At 32.1% G+C, this 17,561-nt stretch overlaps 1 protein-coding gene across 4 annotated transcripts in view; it reads left to right on the top strand.

The window, feature by feature from the left end:
* prage overlaps window positions 1-12,154 on the top strand; it is a 33,112-nt gene extending 20,958 nt beyond the window's left edge. For all 4 annotated transcript variants that reach the window (XM_017168765.3, XM_017168766.3, XM_017168768.3 and 1 more), the window contains exon 3: window positions 9,700-12,154. In XM_017168765.3, coding sequence (XP_017024254.1) covers window positions 9,700-11,618 — 1,919 coding nt within the window. In that variant the 3' untranslated portion in view covers window positions 11,619-12,154. The remainder of the gene's footprint in view (window positions 1-9,699) is intronic.
* The last annotated feature ends 5,407 nt before the right edge of the window (window positions 12,155-17,561 follow it).

Below are 17,561 nucleotides of genomic sequence, written 5' to 3'. Positions count from 1 at the left end.
GTGAAAAGTGGCTCTCGAGCTATATCTATTTATGGTATCAGTGGGTATTTCTTATCGATCTGGGTCTATCTATAAGTATATATCTACAAGTATCAACTGAAAATTAAAAATATAAACCAAAGTTGTTAACATTTCAATTAACTTTCTGGACACTCGAAGGGTACTTATACATATGACGGTTACTGTACAGTGACACGGCTCTTGACTTTGTACACAAATAAGAAAATTGCAGGAAATCCTCGCTTAAGCCCAATGAACCTTGTATCGGAACTATTCAGGCGTACATATATATTCATATAAATATGTATGTATCAGCAGGTGTTTGCTTATTATTATTATTATTATTATTATTCTTGGGCTTTCGCTTTCGTTTTCGCTTTCGTTCGCATTAAAAATCAATTAAAAATCTGATGAATGAAAGAACGCAAACGAAAGCGAAACAAGGAAATTAAATAAACAAACAAAAGCATTGCGAAAAGTCGTAAAGAAATCATCAACAGCTAACAGGAATACATAAGAAACATAAATAAAATATTCATCGATCGGTAGAATAAATTTCATAATTTATGTGCTTGGGGAATTTACATCAGACCTGTGAAGCTGTCGATTTGGAAATTAAAGATGGTAACAGCATTGATATTAATCGATTTAAAATCGATTTTTTAATTTAAAAATATCAAAGATTTTGATTCTCTTAAAATATATTAATTTAGAGTTATCTTCAAACAAAAAATATTAAAAATTTGAATAGTTTTTAATATTTTAAGGGAGATAAGGGAGCTCTAAAAACATTATTGTGGTTAATCGATTTAAAATCGATTTTTGATTTGATGCTTTACAAGTCTTATACGGTTTATTAAGGGACATTTATGATGATAAAAATATAAAAAAAAATAAGAAAAAATAATTAACTAAATAGAGCTGAAAAGACATTAATATTAAACGATTTAAAATCGATTGTTAACTTGGTTTATTGTTATCAGATTTAAGTTTGCTTATTTTTATGGCTTAACATTAACTTGTTTTGTGTCAAATTTTCCACATATTTAATCAAAAAAAAAAAAAGAGGCAAAACTTTCCAGAATCAGGCCTCGATTTTTATTTGTTATTATCGTTGGACTCAACTATATAAACACATATATACATAAGGTGTGCTCATATATATGTATATGTATGTATTTATTTGCCTTTGGGAAAGCTAAGACGCAATAGAGGAGCAGCAGCTGATTAGCGTTCAGATTTTTCAGTTCTCACAGAGTCAGCTGGCGCCTTTTCGACCATATATAGTATAAATATATGTGTATTTGTTGTATTTATGTACATGTTTGTCACCGTATCAGGTGTATTTATTGGTTTTAGTATCAGTCGTCGATCGATCGGGCAGGCAGAGGTTGGATGAACTGCTGATAATCGGCACTTTGGGGAGGAGGAGCAATCATTGCATAACTGATCGTTTTTTGTCATTGATTAGCACTTGGCCGGAAAGCTTCTCAATTCTCAATGCTCCAGTCTCTGGTGAGATTGCACAAGCAAACGGCGAAAAATTTGCACAACAGCGTTAAGTGCCAAAAACAATACAAAATAAACAATAATAATACAACAAAATTGAGAGCAGAACCCGCCTGGTTTTCCGTTTCGACAATTAGAGTAAACGCGGAAGGACAAAGCCTCATCGATCTTGAAGTGTTTTCTCCTCGAAAATAATTATTTTCAGTCAGGGAAAAAGTCAAGAGGGTCTAGTAGTTCCTATATTTGTTTAAGGCCTTCAAAAGAATTTTAAATATATTTTTGTAATATTTATTTGAAATGTTTTCTAAGGTTTTATATTTTTATTATTAAATTAAATTAAAATATTCAATTAAAATATTAAAATAAAATATTAAATTAAAATATTCAATTAAAATATTCAATTAAAATATTCAATTAAAATATTCAATTAAAATATTCAATTAAAATATTACATTAAAATATTACATTAAATATTTTCTAAGGCTAAAAGATATATAATTTCAAGGCATTTTTACTCCACAAAAATGTAATATTTTTAGCATTTTTTTTTTTATGGAAAATTCCATTTTCATTTCCCGTCTAGACCAAGTTATTACCCACAAAGATTTTATGTTTTCTTACATTTTTTCGCCTCACAAAATCTAAGCTCTTGACTTACACATACTACATTTCCCATTAAAATGTTATGACCAAACTGGGCTCCTCCACTCATTATTAGATAATTGTTTTGGCCAAAAACGGAATGGCTTCGGTGGTTGCTGCGGTTTGTGACTGCTGCATTTTTCACGCCTCACTATCTCAACGGTTTGGATTTACAAGTATTTCTTTCACCTTTCTTTGGGTTAGTAATGCAACGACAGAGCGAAGCCACCAAAAGAGGCAACAACTTGAACTCATTTCGCGTTGGCCATTTTTAGTTGGTGCCAAGTAACGGTTACTTGGCTCCAAGACAGTGGGGATAATATATATATAATTATGATATATATAATAATATATAATAATGTATAAAGTATTAGATACAATACAATAATATTTTTAAATTAATTTAGAAAATATTTTAAAATATGTAAAGCGCTTTATTAACATTTTTTTAAGCATAAAATCGATTAAAAGCCAAATTTAATTTAATTTAAAAAATAATTTAAAATATGTAAAACACTTTCTTAAATTTTTTAAACAATTAAATCAATTAAAAGCCATTTTAAATTTAATTTACAAAATATTCTAAAATATGTAAAGCACTTTATTACATTTTTTAACAATTAAATCGATTAAAAACAAAATTAAATTAAATTTAAAAAATATTTTAAAATATGTAAAGCATTAAATTAAATTTTAAAAATATTTTTTAATATGTAAAGCACTTTAATACATTTTTTAACTAATTTAAAAATATTTAAAAATATGTAAAGCTCATTATTACATTTTTTTAACAATAAAATCAAATAAAAACCAAATAATTTAGTTTTAAACCTTAGGTTTATAGACTTATGAACCCCACTGTATGGTTCATCTATAGCCTGGTCTCATTATTAACCCATTAAAGATCTCTGCCGCCGCCGCTATGTGGAAATCTCAGGCCACATAACAATCGTTAAAAAGTGCTCGCAATTCCGTTTATTATTGCTCAGCATCATCGTCATCATGATGATGATGATCATCATGAACATTCGCATTTCTTTGGCGATCTTTGGAATAGCAAAGCCACTTAACCCCTCATTGCCCCGCGGCAGTGTCTGCGTCCGAGATTCACCGACTTGTCAAGGTTAACATGTTCGGCCATTTACCCGTCTCTCGGATCAATCCTACAGATATGTCGAACTTGGTTCAAGGGTTCAAATTACAACAAATTTAATAATATTAAAATTAAAATTAAACTTAAACTTAAGAAAAGGTAGAGTAACAAATGATATTTAAATGTTAAATCATAAAGATTAAATTTAAAAACGAATTAAAACCTCTTGCTAGGCTTTTTCTCATTCTTAGAATGAGTTAATAAACTTAACTTAATTTTTTTCAAGGAATAAACTAATATTCTAGCTTTAATAAAATTTATTTTACCGCCTGTGTAGTTTTTAACTTAAAAACAAATATGAAAAAAGAAAACTTAGACCCCCCCCTAAAGTTATTCTTGGAAATTTTATCACAAGAGTAAATATTATTGTAGATTGTTATTGTTGTTAGGACTAATTAGGACATAAAGATATAAAGATTACCAATCGGTTTACTGATAAAAAAACAAGCTAAATTATATATAAAAGCCCAAAAGAGAGACTAGAGACCAGTTCCCAGGTATTATCTAATGATTTGGATTACAACAATGTCCAGAGATTGCGTGTGTACATATACTTAAATAAAGTTTACACAGTTAATATACATGTATTTTTATATATATGTATGTATTATATCTAGTTAAACCTTAGACATTGTTTTTAACGATTTGATTCGCTTTTTAAGGCTTGAAAAATTATTATGAAAACTTTAGGTGCCCCCTTCTGCTGACCTCAATGCATAACATACAACACGCACCATATATATACTATATACTATATATATATATATATATGTATATTTGATTAATAAAACTCATATTAGTTTACATTAAAAACTTGCGACGGGATGTTGTGACATATGTATTGTACGTGAGCGTGTTCGTTTCGGTCACAATTAACTATCGCGATGATGTTTTTACGAGTATATTATCTTTGTTATTGCTATGGCTATTTTTTTCTCTTTTTTTTCTTCTTTTTCCCCTTTTTTTTGCTATTTAGCTAAGCTCAAAGCCAGGTTTTCGGGCCTCATTAAAAATGCACAAGACCAATTGCGAGACGAGTAATTTTTTTTTTGTTCGTTGTCTCTTTGGCACAGGAAGCGTCTCCGAAGGTCAGGCCAAAGTACTTGTGGAATATTAAATCTTAAAAAAAATAGATATATAATTCATATATCTCCAGGGGATGCTGTATTTTAAAATGGGTCAACCAATGACGTCATTTGAGACTAAAATCGATTAAAAGCTATCTTGACAGTCGGCGATAACTAATTAAATATCGGTGGAATATTAAATCTTAATATTAAATATAAAATCTTAAAAAATATATATAATATATATATATATATATCTCCAAGGGATGCTGTATTTTAAAATGGGTCAACTAAAAGTTATAGCTTTAATGACGTCATTTGAGACTAAAATCGATTAAAAGCTATCTTGACAGTCGGCGATAACTAATTAAATATCGGTGCATGGAAACCCAAAGGGGTTTATATAGTATTTTAGCATGAGTAAATAGATTAAAGTAATTTACGATTTTGAACGATTCATCATTTAACAGCTGTGCTGAATTTTGTGTTTTTTTTTTTTTTTTGGGATTGCCGTCGCCTTGCTTTGCTGATTAGAATTTTTGTTATTTTTTGGGACTTTCTCACACGGAAACAATCACTGCCGCTGGCTGTTGCCATAGGTAACTGCAAAAAAAATATATATATATTGGCAAATAATACTTACTGGACACACGCACACGCATCTTATCACTGCCCGGTAACCAAATGTGGGTAGCCTTCAGCTCTATAGGGAGTCTAGACTGTAGACTGTAGACTATATAGACTCTGATCTAATGGAATCGCACTTGGCAAATATATATTCGGGGTTTTCTCTGGGTTGAAATGCACTTACCATTGATTTTTAAAAGGGCAACAAAGGCACTGATTGTCTGCAGATACTATAAGGCAGGGGTTTTGTTTTTATTATTTTTTTTAAATCACAGGAAGTTTGTATAAGAAAACAGAAGTAATATAGATAAGAGATGGTAGATGTATAAAAAATAAAAAAAAAATATTTAAAACATTTAAAATATGTTTCAAAAATATATAAAATATATAAAATATATAAAATATATAAAATATATAAAATATATAAAATATATAAAATATATAAAATATATAAAATATATAAAATATATAAAATATATAAAATATATAAAATATATAAAATATATAAAATATATAAGAAGAAACTGATTTTAATCGGAAAAAATTGCTTAATAAATCAAATAAATTAATTAACAAATATAAGTATTTTTGATATAAATATTTCAACTTTAAATGTGCTATTTATCGATTTAAAAAAAAAAATCAAAAATTCAAAATTCAAATTCAAAAGCTTTTCAAATTAAAAATAATAAATTTTTGCCTTAGTTATTACATTTTTAAGCTTTAATTTTTCCCTAAAATTTATCTAGTAATTTTTTCAAAATTTTTTAAGGCTGCTAAACAAAATCCAATTACTTAAGGGTTCTTAATCCAGATACAAATATCTATATTCCCCATTAGCTTTCAATTATTTAATACAATAAATTTCCCAGCCCACCTTTGCGTGTGCTCTGTTTTTCCCTGCTCTCTAACAATAAGCATGAAAAACGTTTACATCTCGTTAAGTAGTTTATTTAAATCAATTTTCTTATGTCACGATGTCACGAGCTCATTTTACAATGTATTTGTATATAGTATATATGGTATATATATTCATAGATTATCATTTCAGCCCCTGACACGTTAGTCTCACTTATTTAACTAAACTATCTAATCGCTGGCTGCCGACTGTTTTTATAATCAGTTTAGTTTTAGTTCTCTCTTTTTTTTTATTAGAATTATGGCATTACCCCTTCTAAGGTTTTAGGACTGAGTTCTCTTCGAGTTTTTCTATTAATTTAAAATTGTTCTGCCAGTTTTCATCGGATGTATTATATATTATGTATAATTCTTTTATGATACTTCTCAAGGCTTTTTTGGAAGAGTTTTTGGCGCGTGTTGGTCAGGCGATAAGGGTGACATTATTAGGGCCCCAACAACATTTCGTCTCTGGCTGACAGATGACCAAACCAAACCGAATCCCCAAATAAAATTTGGCCACGCCTTATCTAATCGTTGACCAGGTAGGCACCCCAAGCCCCTACGTGATGGTCATACTCATACCATAACTCCACCATAACTATACATTATGTATATGCATATGTAAACCATATATATTTCGATCGATCGCCAGCTGATATCATTTCTTTCCCCCTGCGATCACATCTCACATCTGGAATCCAGATCACGTCTGGGTGCTTAGTCCGACGACGAGTTGTCCTTCGGGTGTAGTTGAAGTCAACAAACCCACCTCGCCATATGATTTATCTATGCGCGCTTTGAAATTCAATTCAATCTCAGCCCCCTCTTTGTATATATGTATATATAGTATATATATTTTCTGGGAGGGGAAAACAGTGTTAAGGAAGTGCTCGAGCGTGCTTTTCACTACAAGGAAGCGGATTGTGTGCGGGATTGCATTTCGTAATTTTTGCAAATTTCACAATTTCCATTGGGGAAATGAGCCACAGAGCGACAGAGATGCGGGTAGGAAGCGGCTTTGCTGTGTAAATTCAGAGTGCCAGAGATAAGAAAATGTCGTCGACGAGAGTCATAAGTCTCCCCTGACTGACAGATGACACTTGACGGACTCGGAAGACATAAGTAGTACGTGTGTACATTATAGCATAACATGGTTTAGGTGGGCAGTGGATTCCGATATCCTAGCCAGAAAATCGAAATAATAATAAATAATACAACAAATATAATAATAAAAATTATAAAACTTTAAATTTTAATTATATAAAATATTTTAAAAATATATTAATAACTCCGCAAACCCCAAAGACTTGAAATTATATTAAAATATATAGAAAATATTCATAAAATATTTAAAAAAAAATTGCAAACAATAATGATTTGATAATCTATCAATAATTTAGATTTCATCAAAGAAAAAATATATATATTTATTGAACGAAGCAATAACCACAATATTATTTTATTTTCAAGCTGGACTTTGTCCAAAGACTTGAAATTATATTCAAATGGTAATAAAGTCTTAAATATTTCATATTTAAATATAAAAACTCACGTATGCATTCATAATAATGATATGAATAGGTATGAGAAGCGTTGATAGATTGCGTCCAATAAATGTGAGCTTTTTGTGGAATTAATATTCATAAATTCTGGCTTAATGGAAGCTGCCATTAATTAAATGGAAGCCTGGTCTTGTTTTATATATATATATAAATGTAAACCCCACGAAAATCTTAGGCAACAGGTCACCGTTTGGGATTTGTAACCCCCCTTGGCAACACCGCATTCCGTACCCCTTTTTTTCGTGTTTTATTTATATATATATTTTTTTTTTGTTTAAATGATTAAGTTGAGAACGAGAATTGAAATGGGAATGGGAATGAGGAGAATGAGAATGCGAATGCGAATGCGAGTGGGGGAAATGATGAGTTAAATGCGGAAGCCGCGACATCATGAAGCGCTTAATAGGTAGAAAAAAAAAAGCAATAATAATAGCAGGCGGCATCTATAATAGTCACAATAAAATGTATATAATTGTAATGCGTCAACACACACACGCACACACTACCCCCCAACCTCCCCCCTTTTGGGTGGCAACAAAACCAAATAAAGCTGAATTAGCTAAATTCGAGGTAGGAACCCGCCCCATACACACATGCGTCAATTTCTAGTCATGCGTAACCTTCCCTAACTCGATTCAACACTGAAAAAAATACCTTGAAACAAATTAAGTTTATTAAGATACAGCAAAGGTTTTGTTTTTGAGAAAAAAAATAATTTAAATTAAAGAAAAAAGAAAATAAAAAATAAACTATATTAATTTTTACAACACATTTCAACCATATTAAATATAATATAAATATTAATTATTATTATAATTAAGTTTAAATATTAAACTTTAAAACATTCAACTTTTAAATGTTCAACTTATTTTAAAATTTTTATATATTATTATTTATAATTATTAATCATTAGCTCACTCTTCTTGTCTCTCTGTGTATATTAGTTAGATAAAGAGAGAGATACTGAGGGAGGCGCTGAGAGAGCCACTGAGAGAGCCACTGAGAGAGGCACTGAGAGAGCGAGATGTGTTACGTAGAAACAGCGAAAGATCGAAAAGCACGTGGCGAGCGCTGATAAGCTTCGTTTTGCGTGTGTCACCTTGTGTGCGTGTGTTTGTTTGTTTGTTTGTGTGCGTGTGTGTGTGTGTGTTTGCGGTCGTGTGTGACCTGTTATCACTAACAATTTGCCTTAGCTAAGAATTTGAATTTCAAATTAAATTGTACATATTTTATTTGATTTTCTTTTAATTACCTAGAGAATTCAAGAATTCACAAAAAAGATAACGTGTGGGAAAAAAATGTAATAAATTTTTTTAATATTCCGAAAAAATCACAAAATTGATTAGAATTAATGTTTAACAAGAAATAATTGTTTAGAAAAAAATACGAAAAAAAAACGCAGGAAATGTATTATCAAAATAATCGTTCCAAGAACAAGTGGAATATATTTCATTGAAGGAAATGATTCAGTTTTATTTTTTGGGAAACTACATAATGCTAAATATTTATATAAATTATTAAGCTCACAAATATTTAAAACAAAATAAGAAACAATTTGTGTTATGATCATGATAATATGATTAATAATAATTTAATTAAATCAATTTAAATATAATTAGCTAATCTGCTGCCTCTAATAATGGCTCTAAATGCGAACTAAATGGTAAATTGACCTAAAATAATTATTTGCAATTAAATTAAATGCTGGAAATTATTTATAAAGCCATTTAAATATTAAAAAAAAATGTTAAAATAATGCAATTAAAATGAAAATTATTAATAGGAATATTTTACTAATATTTTTAAATTAATTAACATTATAATAATATAAGTTATATGTGAAAGAAATACAAAATAATTTTTTTATAAAAAAAAAAATATATTAGAATTTAATTTATAATATTTTAAAATTAGGGAAATTAGGGAAACCTTAAGAATAAAATAAATATTTAATTAAAATATACAAATATTAAATAAATATTTAATTTAAATATAAAAATATTTAATTTAAATATAAAAATATTTAATAAATATTCAATTTAAATATTTTATAAATTTTTTAATTGATATATTTCACTTGATATAATGTATTTCTATTTTTCTATTATTTATTTATATTATTTTATACATTTTCAACTTCAAAACATAAATTTTATTTGATTTATTTATATTTTTTCATTAAATGAATATTTTAAAAACTTATTTCAACACTTGCTTTTCTCCTTCTCTTCCTTTGCAGACAAATTCCTGGGCCAGCACAATCCGGGCCACCGCAATAGCACCAGCAGTGAGGCCACCAGCGAGGACATCGAGTCGAGTAGAGAGCACCTGAACAGGAGCAAGGCCGGTGCTCTGCTCCCAGCCGGCAGCCACCAGGTGGGGCAGGCCAACAAGTCGCGCTCGAAGCGCCAGCAAAAGTCACGCAATCAGCAGCAACAGCAGCAGCAGCAGCCACAACAGCCACTGTCATCCGATCCCGGCCAGAAGTTGGCCAGCAAGAGTGGCAAGCAAAATGGCAGCGGCAAGTGGAATCGCCAGCAAAATGGCCAGCAGAATCCCGCACAGCAGCAGCAGCAGCACCAACCAAAGCGTGGCAACAACAAGAAAAAGACCAACAATGTTAGTGGTGGTAACCACAACAATCAATCACACCACAATAATCCCGGCAAGAACGGAGTCAACAATCCCACATCGTCGCGCAAGCATCTGGCCAGCACTAGCACCGACAGCAGCAGCTCCTCCTCCTCCTCCTCCTCGGCTCTGAGCTCACCCACCAGTTCGCCCACCAGTTCACCGCATGTCAATGGCAATCGCAAGAGGATCGAACGATCCCTGATGCCGGGAGCAGCACTGGAGTGGCGCCGAGAGCGAGAGCGTGGCCGACAGAATGCAAACTTTTTGGTACCGCCACTGCGTCAGTACGAGCAATTGGATTTGGATGACAGGACACTGGTTCAGCAATTGCGTCGTCATGTCATCGATCATCATCTGCTGCGGGTGTACGGTTATCCCGTGGACTCGGTGGTCCATGACGGTGCCATTGAGATCTTCAAGTGTTTGCCTCACATGAGCTTTGCCGCCGCTCTGGCCGAAACTGCGCCGGCGGTCACTGTGATCAATTGCCACGATGGACTGATGCAGCGGGAACTGGAGTCAAGTGATTCGGGTAATAGCTCACCGCATTCATTGGACTCGGAATCTGGTGGCGAGTGGAGCGGCAGCGAATGCGAGTCCAGCTCGGGATCATCATCATCGTCGTCGTCGTCGTCGTCGGCCTGCAGCAACACCTCAGCCGGTGATCTGACTCTGGCCGAGCTCAAGTACTGCCAGTACGTTCAAGTGGAGCGCAGCCTGGCCAAGCCTTGTGCCCGCTGCAAGCGTCACTTTTTGGTTGATGAACTAACTGGGGAGTATCTATCCCAGGAGGAGTGCCTGTATCATTCGGGCAAATATCAGCGCTACTACGATGGCGTCTGCATGGGACGCTGGAGCTGCTGCAGCGAGAGTGATGAATCCTCGCCAGGATGCTGTCACAGTGAGCGGCATGTATGGACCGGATCCGTGGTGGGCGTCAATGGTCCGTATTATGATTTTGTGCGGACCCAGCATCGCGAGGAGGAGGATCAATCCTCTAGCCCAGCTGTCTATGCTTTGGACTGTGAAATGAGCTATACGGGCCGTGGTCTGGATGTCACCAAAGTCTCACTGGTGGCCCTCAATGGCCAGCTGGTGTACGAGCACTTTGTCCGCCCCGAATGCGATATTGTGGACTATAATACCCGATATTCGGGCATCACTGAGCGTGATCTGCGCTCTGGTGGCGGTGCCAAGAGCCTAGCCGAAGTCCAGCGTGATCTCCTGCAATTAATATCCGCCGATACCATATTGGTGGGTCATGGCCTGGACAATGATTTGCGTGCATTGCGTTTGGTCCACAATACCCTGATCGATACATCCATCTCGTTTCCGCACTGCAGTGGCTTTCCCTACCGTCGGGCATTGCGTCACCTGACCAAGGTCCATCTGAAGCGTGAGATCCAGAGCGGAGATGGTACCACAGGTCATAGTAGCTTCGAGGATTCGCGGGCATGCATGGAGTTAATGCTTTGGCGGATCAATCGGGAGCTGCTTGAGCCCAACTGGAGCTGGGATGATTGACTTCAGATTCCAGCAGCAGCAGCAGCAGCAGTGGTGGCCAGTGGGTGGGTTAGCGTAGGATTCGGGGGGAGGGGGAGGGATTATATGGGGTGGGGGGCGGGCGGGGCCCAGCAAGTACTTTTAGTTGTAGGATCTAGGAACTAGGAACTAGCCACTAGCCACTTAGCCGTCGTTCGTCGTATTCAGAGAGAGAGAGAAAAAAAATAAATAAAAAAAAATAGAAGAAGATAAAACCCAAAATCTCAGCTGGCGCCCAAAAGAGTGCCAACTGGCGATCAAGGGATATGATATGCTGGCGGGACATCTGGAGGAAGGATATAAGGCCAGGCCAGATCAGATGCCGTGTCAGGATACATCGCCTTTTGATAGCCAGCCGGAGGGGGCGCGGCGCTTACATACATATATATATATATATGTATATATACATATATATATTTATATATATGTATATAGATATATATATACGAAAATCAACAACAAATGACAAAAAATTAAAACAAAAACAAACAAAAAAAAAACACAGAAAAAAAAGAAAACAAGTAAAGAAGTAAAGAAATCATCTATACTATATATATATTTTGTAAGCGTATATTTATAGAGAAGAAAAAGAAAATAGAAATTTAATCTACATATATATATATATATATATGTATATGTATGTATATAAACATATTGTTTTTTTTTTTTTTATTTAAGTGTTTAATTTTTTGAACCACGAGACAATGTACTGAAGTTTTAGCTGTGATGTTTTTTTTCACTTTCTCACACATATTTACACACACACACACATACACGCAAAAAAAAACACAAAAATATATACACCTAAAAAAATCTTTATAGAGAAACCAACACGAAAGGCAATCCAAATACTTTTATTTTTGACCAAAACTTTCAAAACAAAAAAAAAACAATCACTCCATTTTAATCATAAAAATTAAATTTAGGTTTTCGTTTCGATTTATTATTATTATTACTATGTTTATTATTATTTTTTAGTTCGTGTACGAATGCAGCATCTCATAAGACATGGACATGGGACTCTTTTTTTTCGATAAGAGCTGCAAAATAATCGATCTGCTTATCGCTGTTTTGCCATCTCAAATTCGAAAATCAAGAAAAGTGCTATGTTTATGGTTATCCTCCTTTTTTTTTTTTTTTGTTTATCCCCCGTTTTGATTATTTATTTAACCATTTTTTCATGCGACAAAGTTCATTGGAAAATTTACTGCAAGTGTATAATTTTTCACATTGTACTCCACATACACATACGCACACCAACACCAACACATCGTAGAAACTAAGCGATATATTTTTTGTTTTCTATCGAAACTATCGACGATTAAGCACTATTCCTGGTTATACCCTAAAGAGAGAGGAATACTTTATTCGAAAATCGATGTTCCTAGCAGCATAAGTTGAGCACAAAGCAAATACAGTGTACTATGCATGTATTTTTATATATATATATATTATTACTGAGAAGAAAAAACGGAGAGCGGTGCAAGAAAATGCACTGGAAAAAAAACGATTCAATTGACACGAAAATAAAAGAAACAAATGATTTGTTTAAAACTAAAAATATCACCTAAAAGCAACTTGTTGTTCTTATTGGGAATGTGGGAATGAATTATCGAAGCAAATATTGATTTTTAATCGATAAAAAACGATAATAAACCAGGATCTGCCTGGTCCCCATTTACACGGGGCGGATGAGTAATATTTTTTCTTTATAATTTTTTTGTTTAAAGCGGAAAAGAAATTGTAGCGTGACAAAGGCACATTGACCCGCAAAAAAAAAAAAGTAATATATAAATCAACGTCACGCCATGCCGAAATCTCCCCCAGATCTTTTTTGGGAATTTTTATTTTTATATTTTTTGAAGGAGGGAGGCCCAAGCAAATGTTTAATTTGTTAACACAAGCCTCTCTTGCACAGCTTAGGGGAATTTAATTACCTTGGCCAAATGCTTACAGACCGCGGTGTTACCTTAGTGCGGTGACAATCAAGATCAAACCGCATCTGTTTTTTTATTTTTCTGTTTCTATTTTTTTTTTTTTTTTTTGTATTTATTTTTTATTTGATTTTTTCAGCTGACTGATGCCGGCCCTGCAGTGCGAGGTCGTTGCATAAATAAATGTAAAAATGTACAGTTAGTTCTGATAACATGTGTTTTGTTTTCTAAAATATTATTTAATTACAAAAAATGAAAAAAAAATATATAAATATTATGTTTTTTTAATATCTAAAATATTATTTAATTAAAAAAAATTAAACCAAAAAAATATAAAAATCTTAATTGTTTTTTTGTAATATTTAAAATATTATTTAATTAAAAAATATATATATTTTAATAGATAAAATATTATTTAATTTAAAAAATTCAAATTATACAAATCTTAATTGTATTTTTTTAATATTTAAAATATTATTTAATTTAAAAAATTTTTTGTTTTAAATATATAAAATATTATTTAATTTAAAAAAATTCAACCAAAAATATATAAAAATCTTAATTGTTTTTTTGTAATATTTAAAATATTATTTATTTAAAAAATATATTTTTTATTATATAAAATATTATTTAATTTTAAAAATTCAACCAAAAAATTTAAAGAAAATATTTATTGTTTTTTTTTAATATCTAAAATATTTAATTTAAAAAAATGCAACCAAAAAATTATAAAATTCTTAAATGTTTTTTTTTTATATTTAAAATATTATTAAATAAAAATATTGTTTGTTTTTAATATCTAAAATGTTATTTAATTAAAACAATTCAACTAATACAACTAAAAAACATGAAATATTCAAATATTCTAAAGCATTTGCCTTAAAATTGGTACCCATAGCTAGTGGCTAGTGTTTACTGTACCTGATCTCTGCATTATCTCGCCGATGGTAATGGCCAACAGCTGTAATGCCAACTTGCGGAAGCATTAGCATCTGTGTGATCAGCTGAGGGCCGCTGCTAAAGCCAAATATATAGTGTTTGCCCAACTAAGTAATTAGCCAACGGCGAGTGCCGCCGATCAGGTAAGTTATTTCAGGTATTTCTGCGTCGCAAGTTCGTCTCGGTAATCCCACACACACACACACACACACAGCATATACATATGTAGACTCCTTTACAGCGCAATGCTGCTGCTATGTTAGTTAACATCTCCGAGGCAAAGGTTATCAGCAGCCATCATCGCTGACGTCAGGCCATGTTAGCGCTCAAGTGCGAAAAGAAAATGCCTCCCAGAGTTTGTGCCTTTTTCTCTTACTTTTTGTACATTTCTTTTTCTTCGTTTTTTTCAGTTTGTGTGTGCGCAGTGCAAAGCAGTGAAAGTAGAAAGTGATTCAAGAGGTGGCGGCATGTTAATAATGATGCTAAAGCCAAGCTGATGACGAAATCACAAGCTGAAGAGCACACAGCACTTGAAGAAATAAATAGTAAACAAGAAAATAAGAGAAGGGAGAGAGATTTACCCGCCAGGGGATATCAAGAGTTCTAGAGGGGATCCTGCTCTGCAGATTCAAAAATTCAAAGGTCTCTACATTTTCAGGATATATTCTTGATACATATATATGGTTCATACGTTTTCTATGAGAGGTAAATCTTGTATTTGAAATGCATATGGATTAGATATTGAAAGAGAGATTTGTGTTTATTGGCTTAAAAAATAATTCATAGCTTTTTAAACCTGCAATTTTCTATTGTTAAGTGTGTCATCTCCCGTAACGACTGCTAAATGGACGTTTAATTGCAGTTTTTAAATTGGTTTTTGTGGAATTTGCATGCTAGAGCGCCATGGGAGCCACAAATGTATATAAACAATAGTGTATCTCCCTTTGAGATATAAATTCAGATCAGAGATATTCGCACTTCACAGAGCGACGATGATTGCATAATCCCCATACTGCTATTGCCTTAGATTTCGTTTCGTAGATCGCTATATAGCATATATACATATATATATACAGCATATATAGCATATATAGCAGACAATTAAAACAATTGATGCGATTTCTCGCACAAATGTGCCAAACACGAACGTTCAATTTATATTTAGTCGATCGCCTTCATCCGTCAAATGATCATCAATAGTTGTTGGTCGGATCAACCGCAAAGCTAATCCAAATCCGATTCCCCTCTATATGTATATATATATGTATATATTTTGTATTTTTTTTGTCACGAAGCAGAAAAGAAATTAAATCGATTTAAAATCGATCAGTGGGTTTTTTGGTTTTGTATATTTAATATGAGAAATAATAATAAAATAAATAATAAAAAATATATATGTATTATAAATTACTCGGTTTTTACATCTGTTTTATGCATTATATTTATATTCATTATTATAAATTAAATGTAATGGTTATATAGACTATAAAAAATAAACCAAAAATTAAACTTCACGATATTTGTATGCATATAAATCGATTTTAAATCAATAAATATATAATCTATAAAAATAATCAAAGTTTTTGATATTTTTTTAAACAAAAAAATCTATTTTTTAAAGAATACAGATAGTTCTTTTACCTTCACAACATTGAAATATTTGGCATATGATTAAATAACAAGAGAGAAAAATATATAATTAAATTCTTCAGTTAATAATTTTTGTTTTTAATTTAAAATACAATTAAAATTGAAAAAATATTTGTAATATTCAAGTATTAGATTAAAAATAGTCTAAAAAAGAACCATAATAAAGTTTTTCTTTTATTAAATATATAAATGCCAATGCTCTACCTTAAAATATTTTTAAAAAATCTTTAAAAAATCAATGAAAGTCGGAAGAAGTCATGTCGAAAAATAACTGTATCTACATATATATCTTGACCACGTACACACTGATTTTTCCAGACTCCAACTGAGACAGCATATGGCCAAATGATTCATGAATTTTGTGTAATAATCGCAATAAATTTATTTATCGAGATTAACCAAATAAGGCGAAACCCCCAAAAAACCGAACAATCTGTCGACGATATGGAGATGATTCACATCCAAAGTGGAGGAGGAGGCGTCATCGTTGGCATTTCTTGAAAAGAAGTCGCGGCGGCGTCCATTGTCGGCGTCACTAAGATATATTTATTTATTTTGCAATTTTGGCGTCACCCACCTGCTGCCTGGGATATAAATAGGCTTTAATTTATGCCTACAAAATCACCTTAACTGATTTCACCAATCTTTAAACCCCAAAAAGAGCAACTCTCCAAGGAGTTTCAAAGGGAGTTATATGCATTTTCTCGCTATGAAATATTTAAGAAATATATATTTTTAGTTAATAATAATAATATAATTTTTTTTTTTTTTTTTATATATATTTAATAACCTTTTTCATATAATTTTTTAAGAGATTTATAAAAATTATATTCAATTGAAATAAATATAATTTATAAAACTTTACCTCCTGAATCATTATTTTTCGTAAAAATATAATTAAACTAAAATGTATTAATTATATTAAATTTATTATTTAAATTCTATTTATATTTTTTCCAGGTAAACTATTCATTCTTTTCAAACATTAAGTAAGCTCTTGTCAGGCATTAATATTTACTTTCAGAAATGTAAACAATGTCTAAATGTCGTCATTCCCTGGCATATCGCCTATATAGTTTATAAAGTTTATACAGTATAAAAAATAAGCATAGAGCAGCGACAACAACGTGGTGACGTGATAGTTGGCATCGACTGAGGGAATTTCGCTGAGCGAAGCCCGAGCCCCATGACATAATTACCCAAAACGGAGCAATACGAGTTGCTGCGAGATGATATGTGCGCCTCCATATGGACATATGCTGGTATCATAAGTCAACAGAAAAAATAATAATAATAATACAAAATATGCCCGTTGAGGGGTTCCTGTTTCGGTACGCAGAAAAAAATTATCATTTGTTTGGGGAAATTATGTGGGAGAAGCAAGAAAACGGAGGAAGATTTG

This window comes from Drosophila kikkawai, chromosome X (genome assembly GCF_030179895.1).
Source record: "Drosophila kikkawai strain 14028-0561.14 chromosome X, DkikHiC1v2, whole genome shotgun sequence".
Taxonomy (NCBI): domain Eukaryota; kingdom Metazoa; phylum Arthropoda; class Insecta; order Diptera; family Drosophilidae; genus Drosophila; species Drosophila kikkawai.
This window is presented reverse-complemented; position numbering and strand designations above follow the sequence as displayed.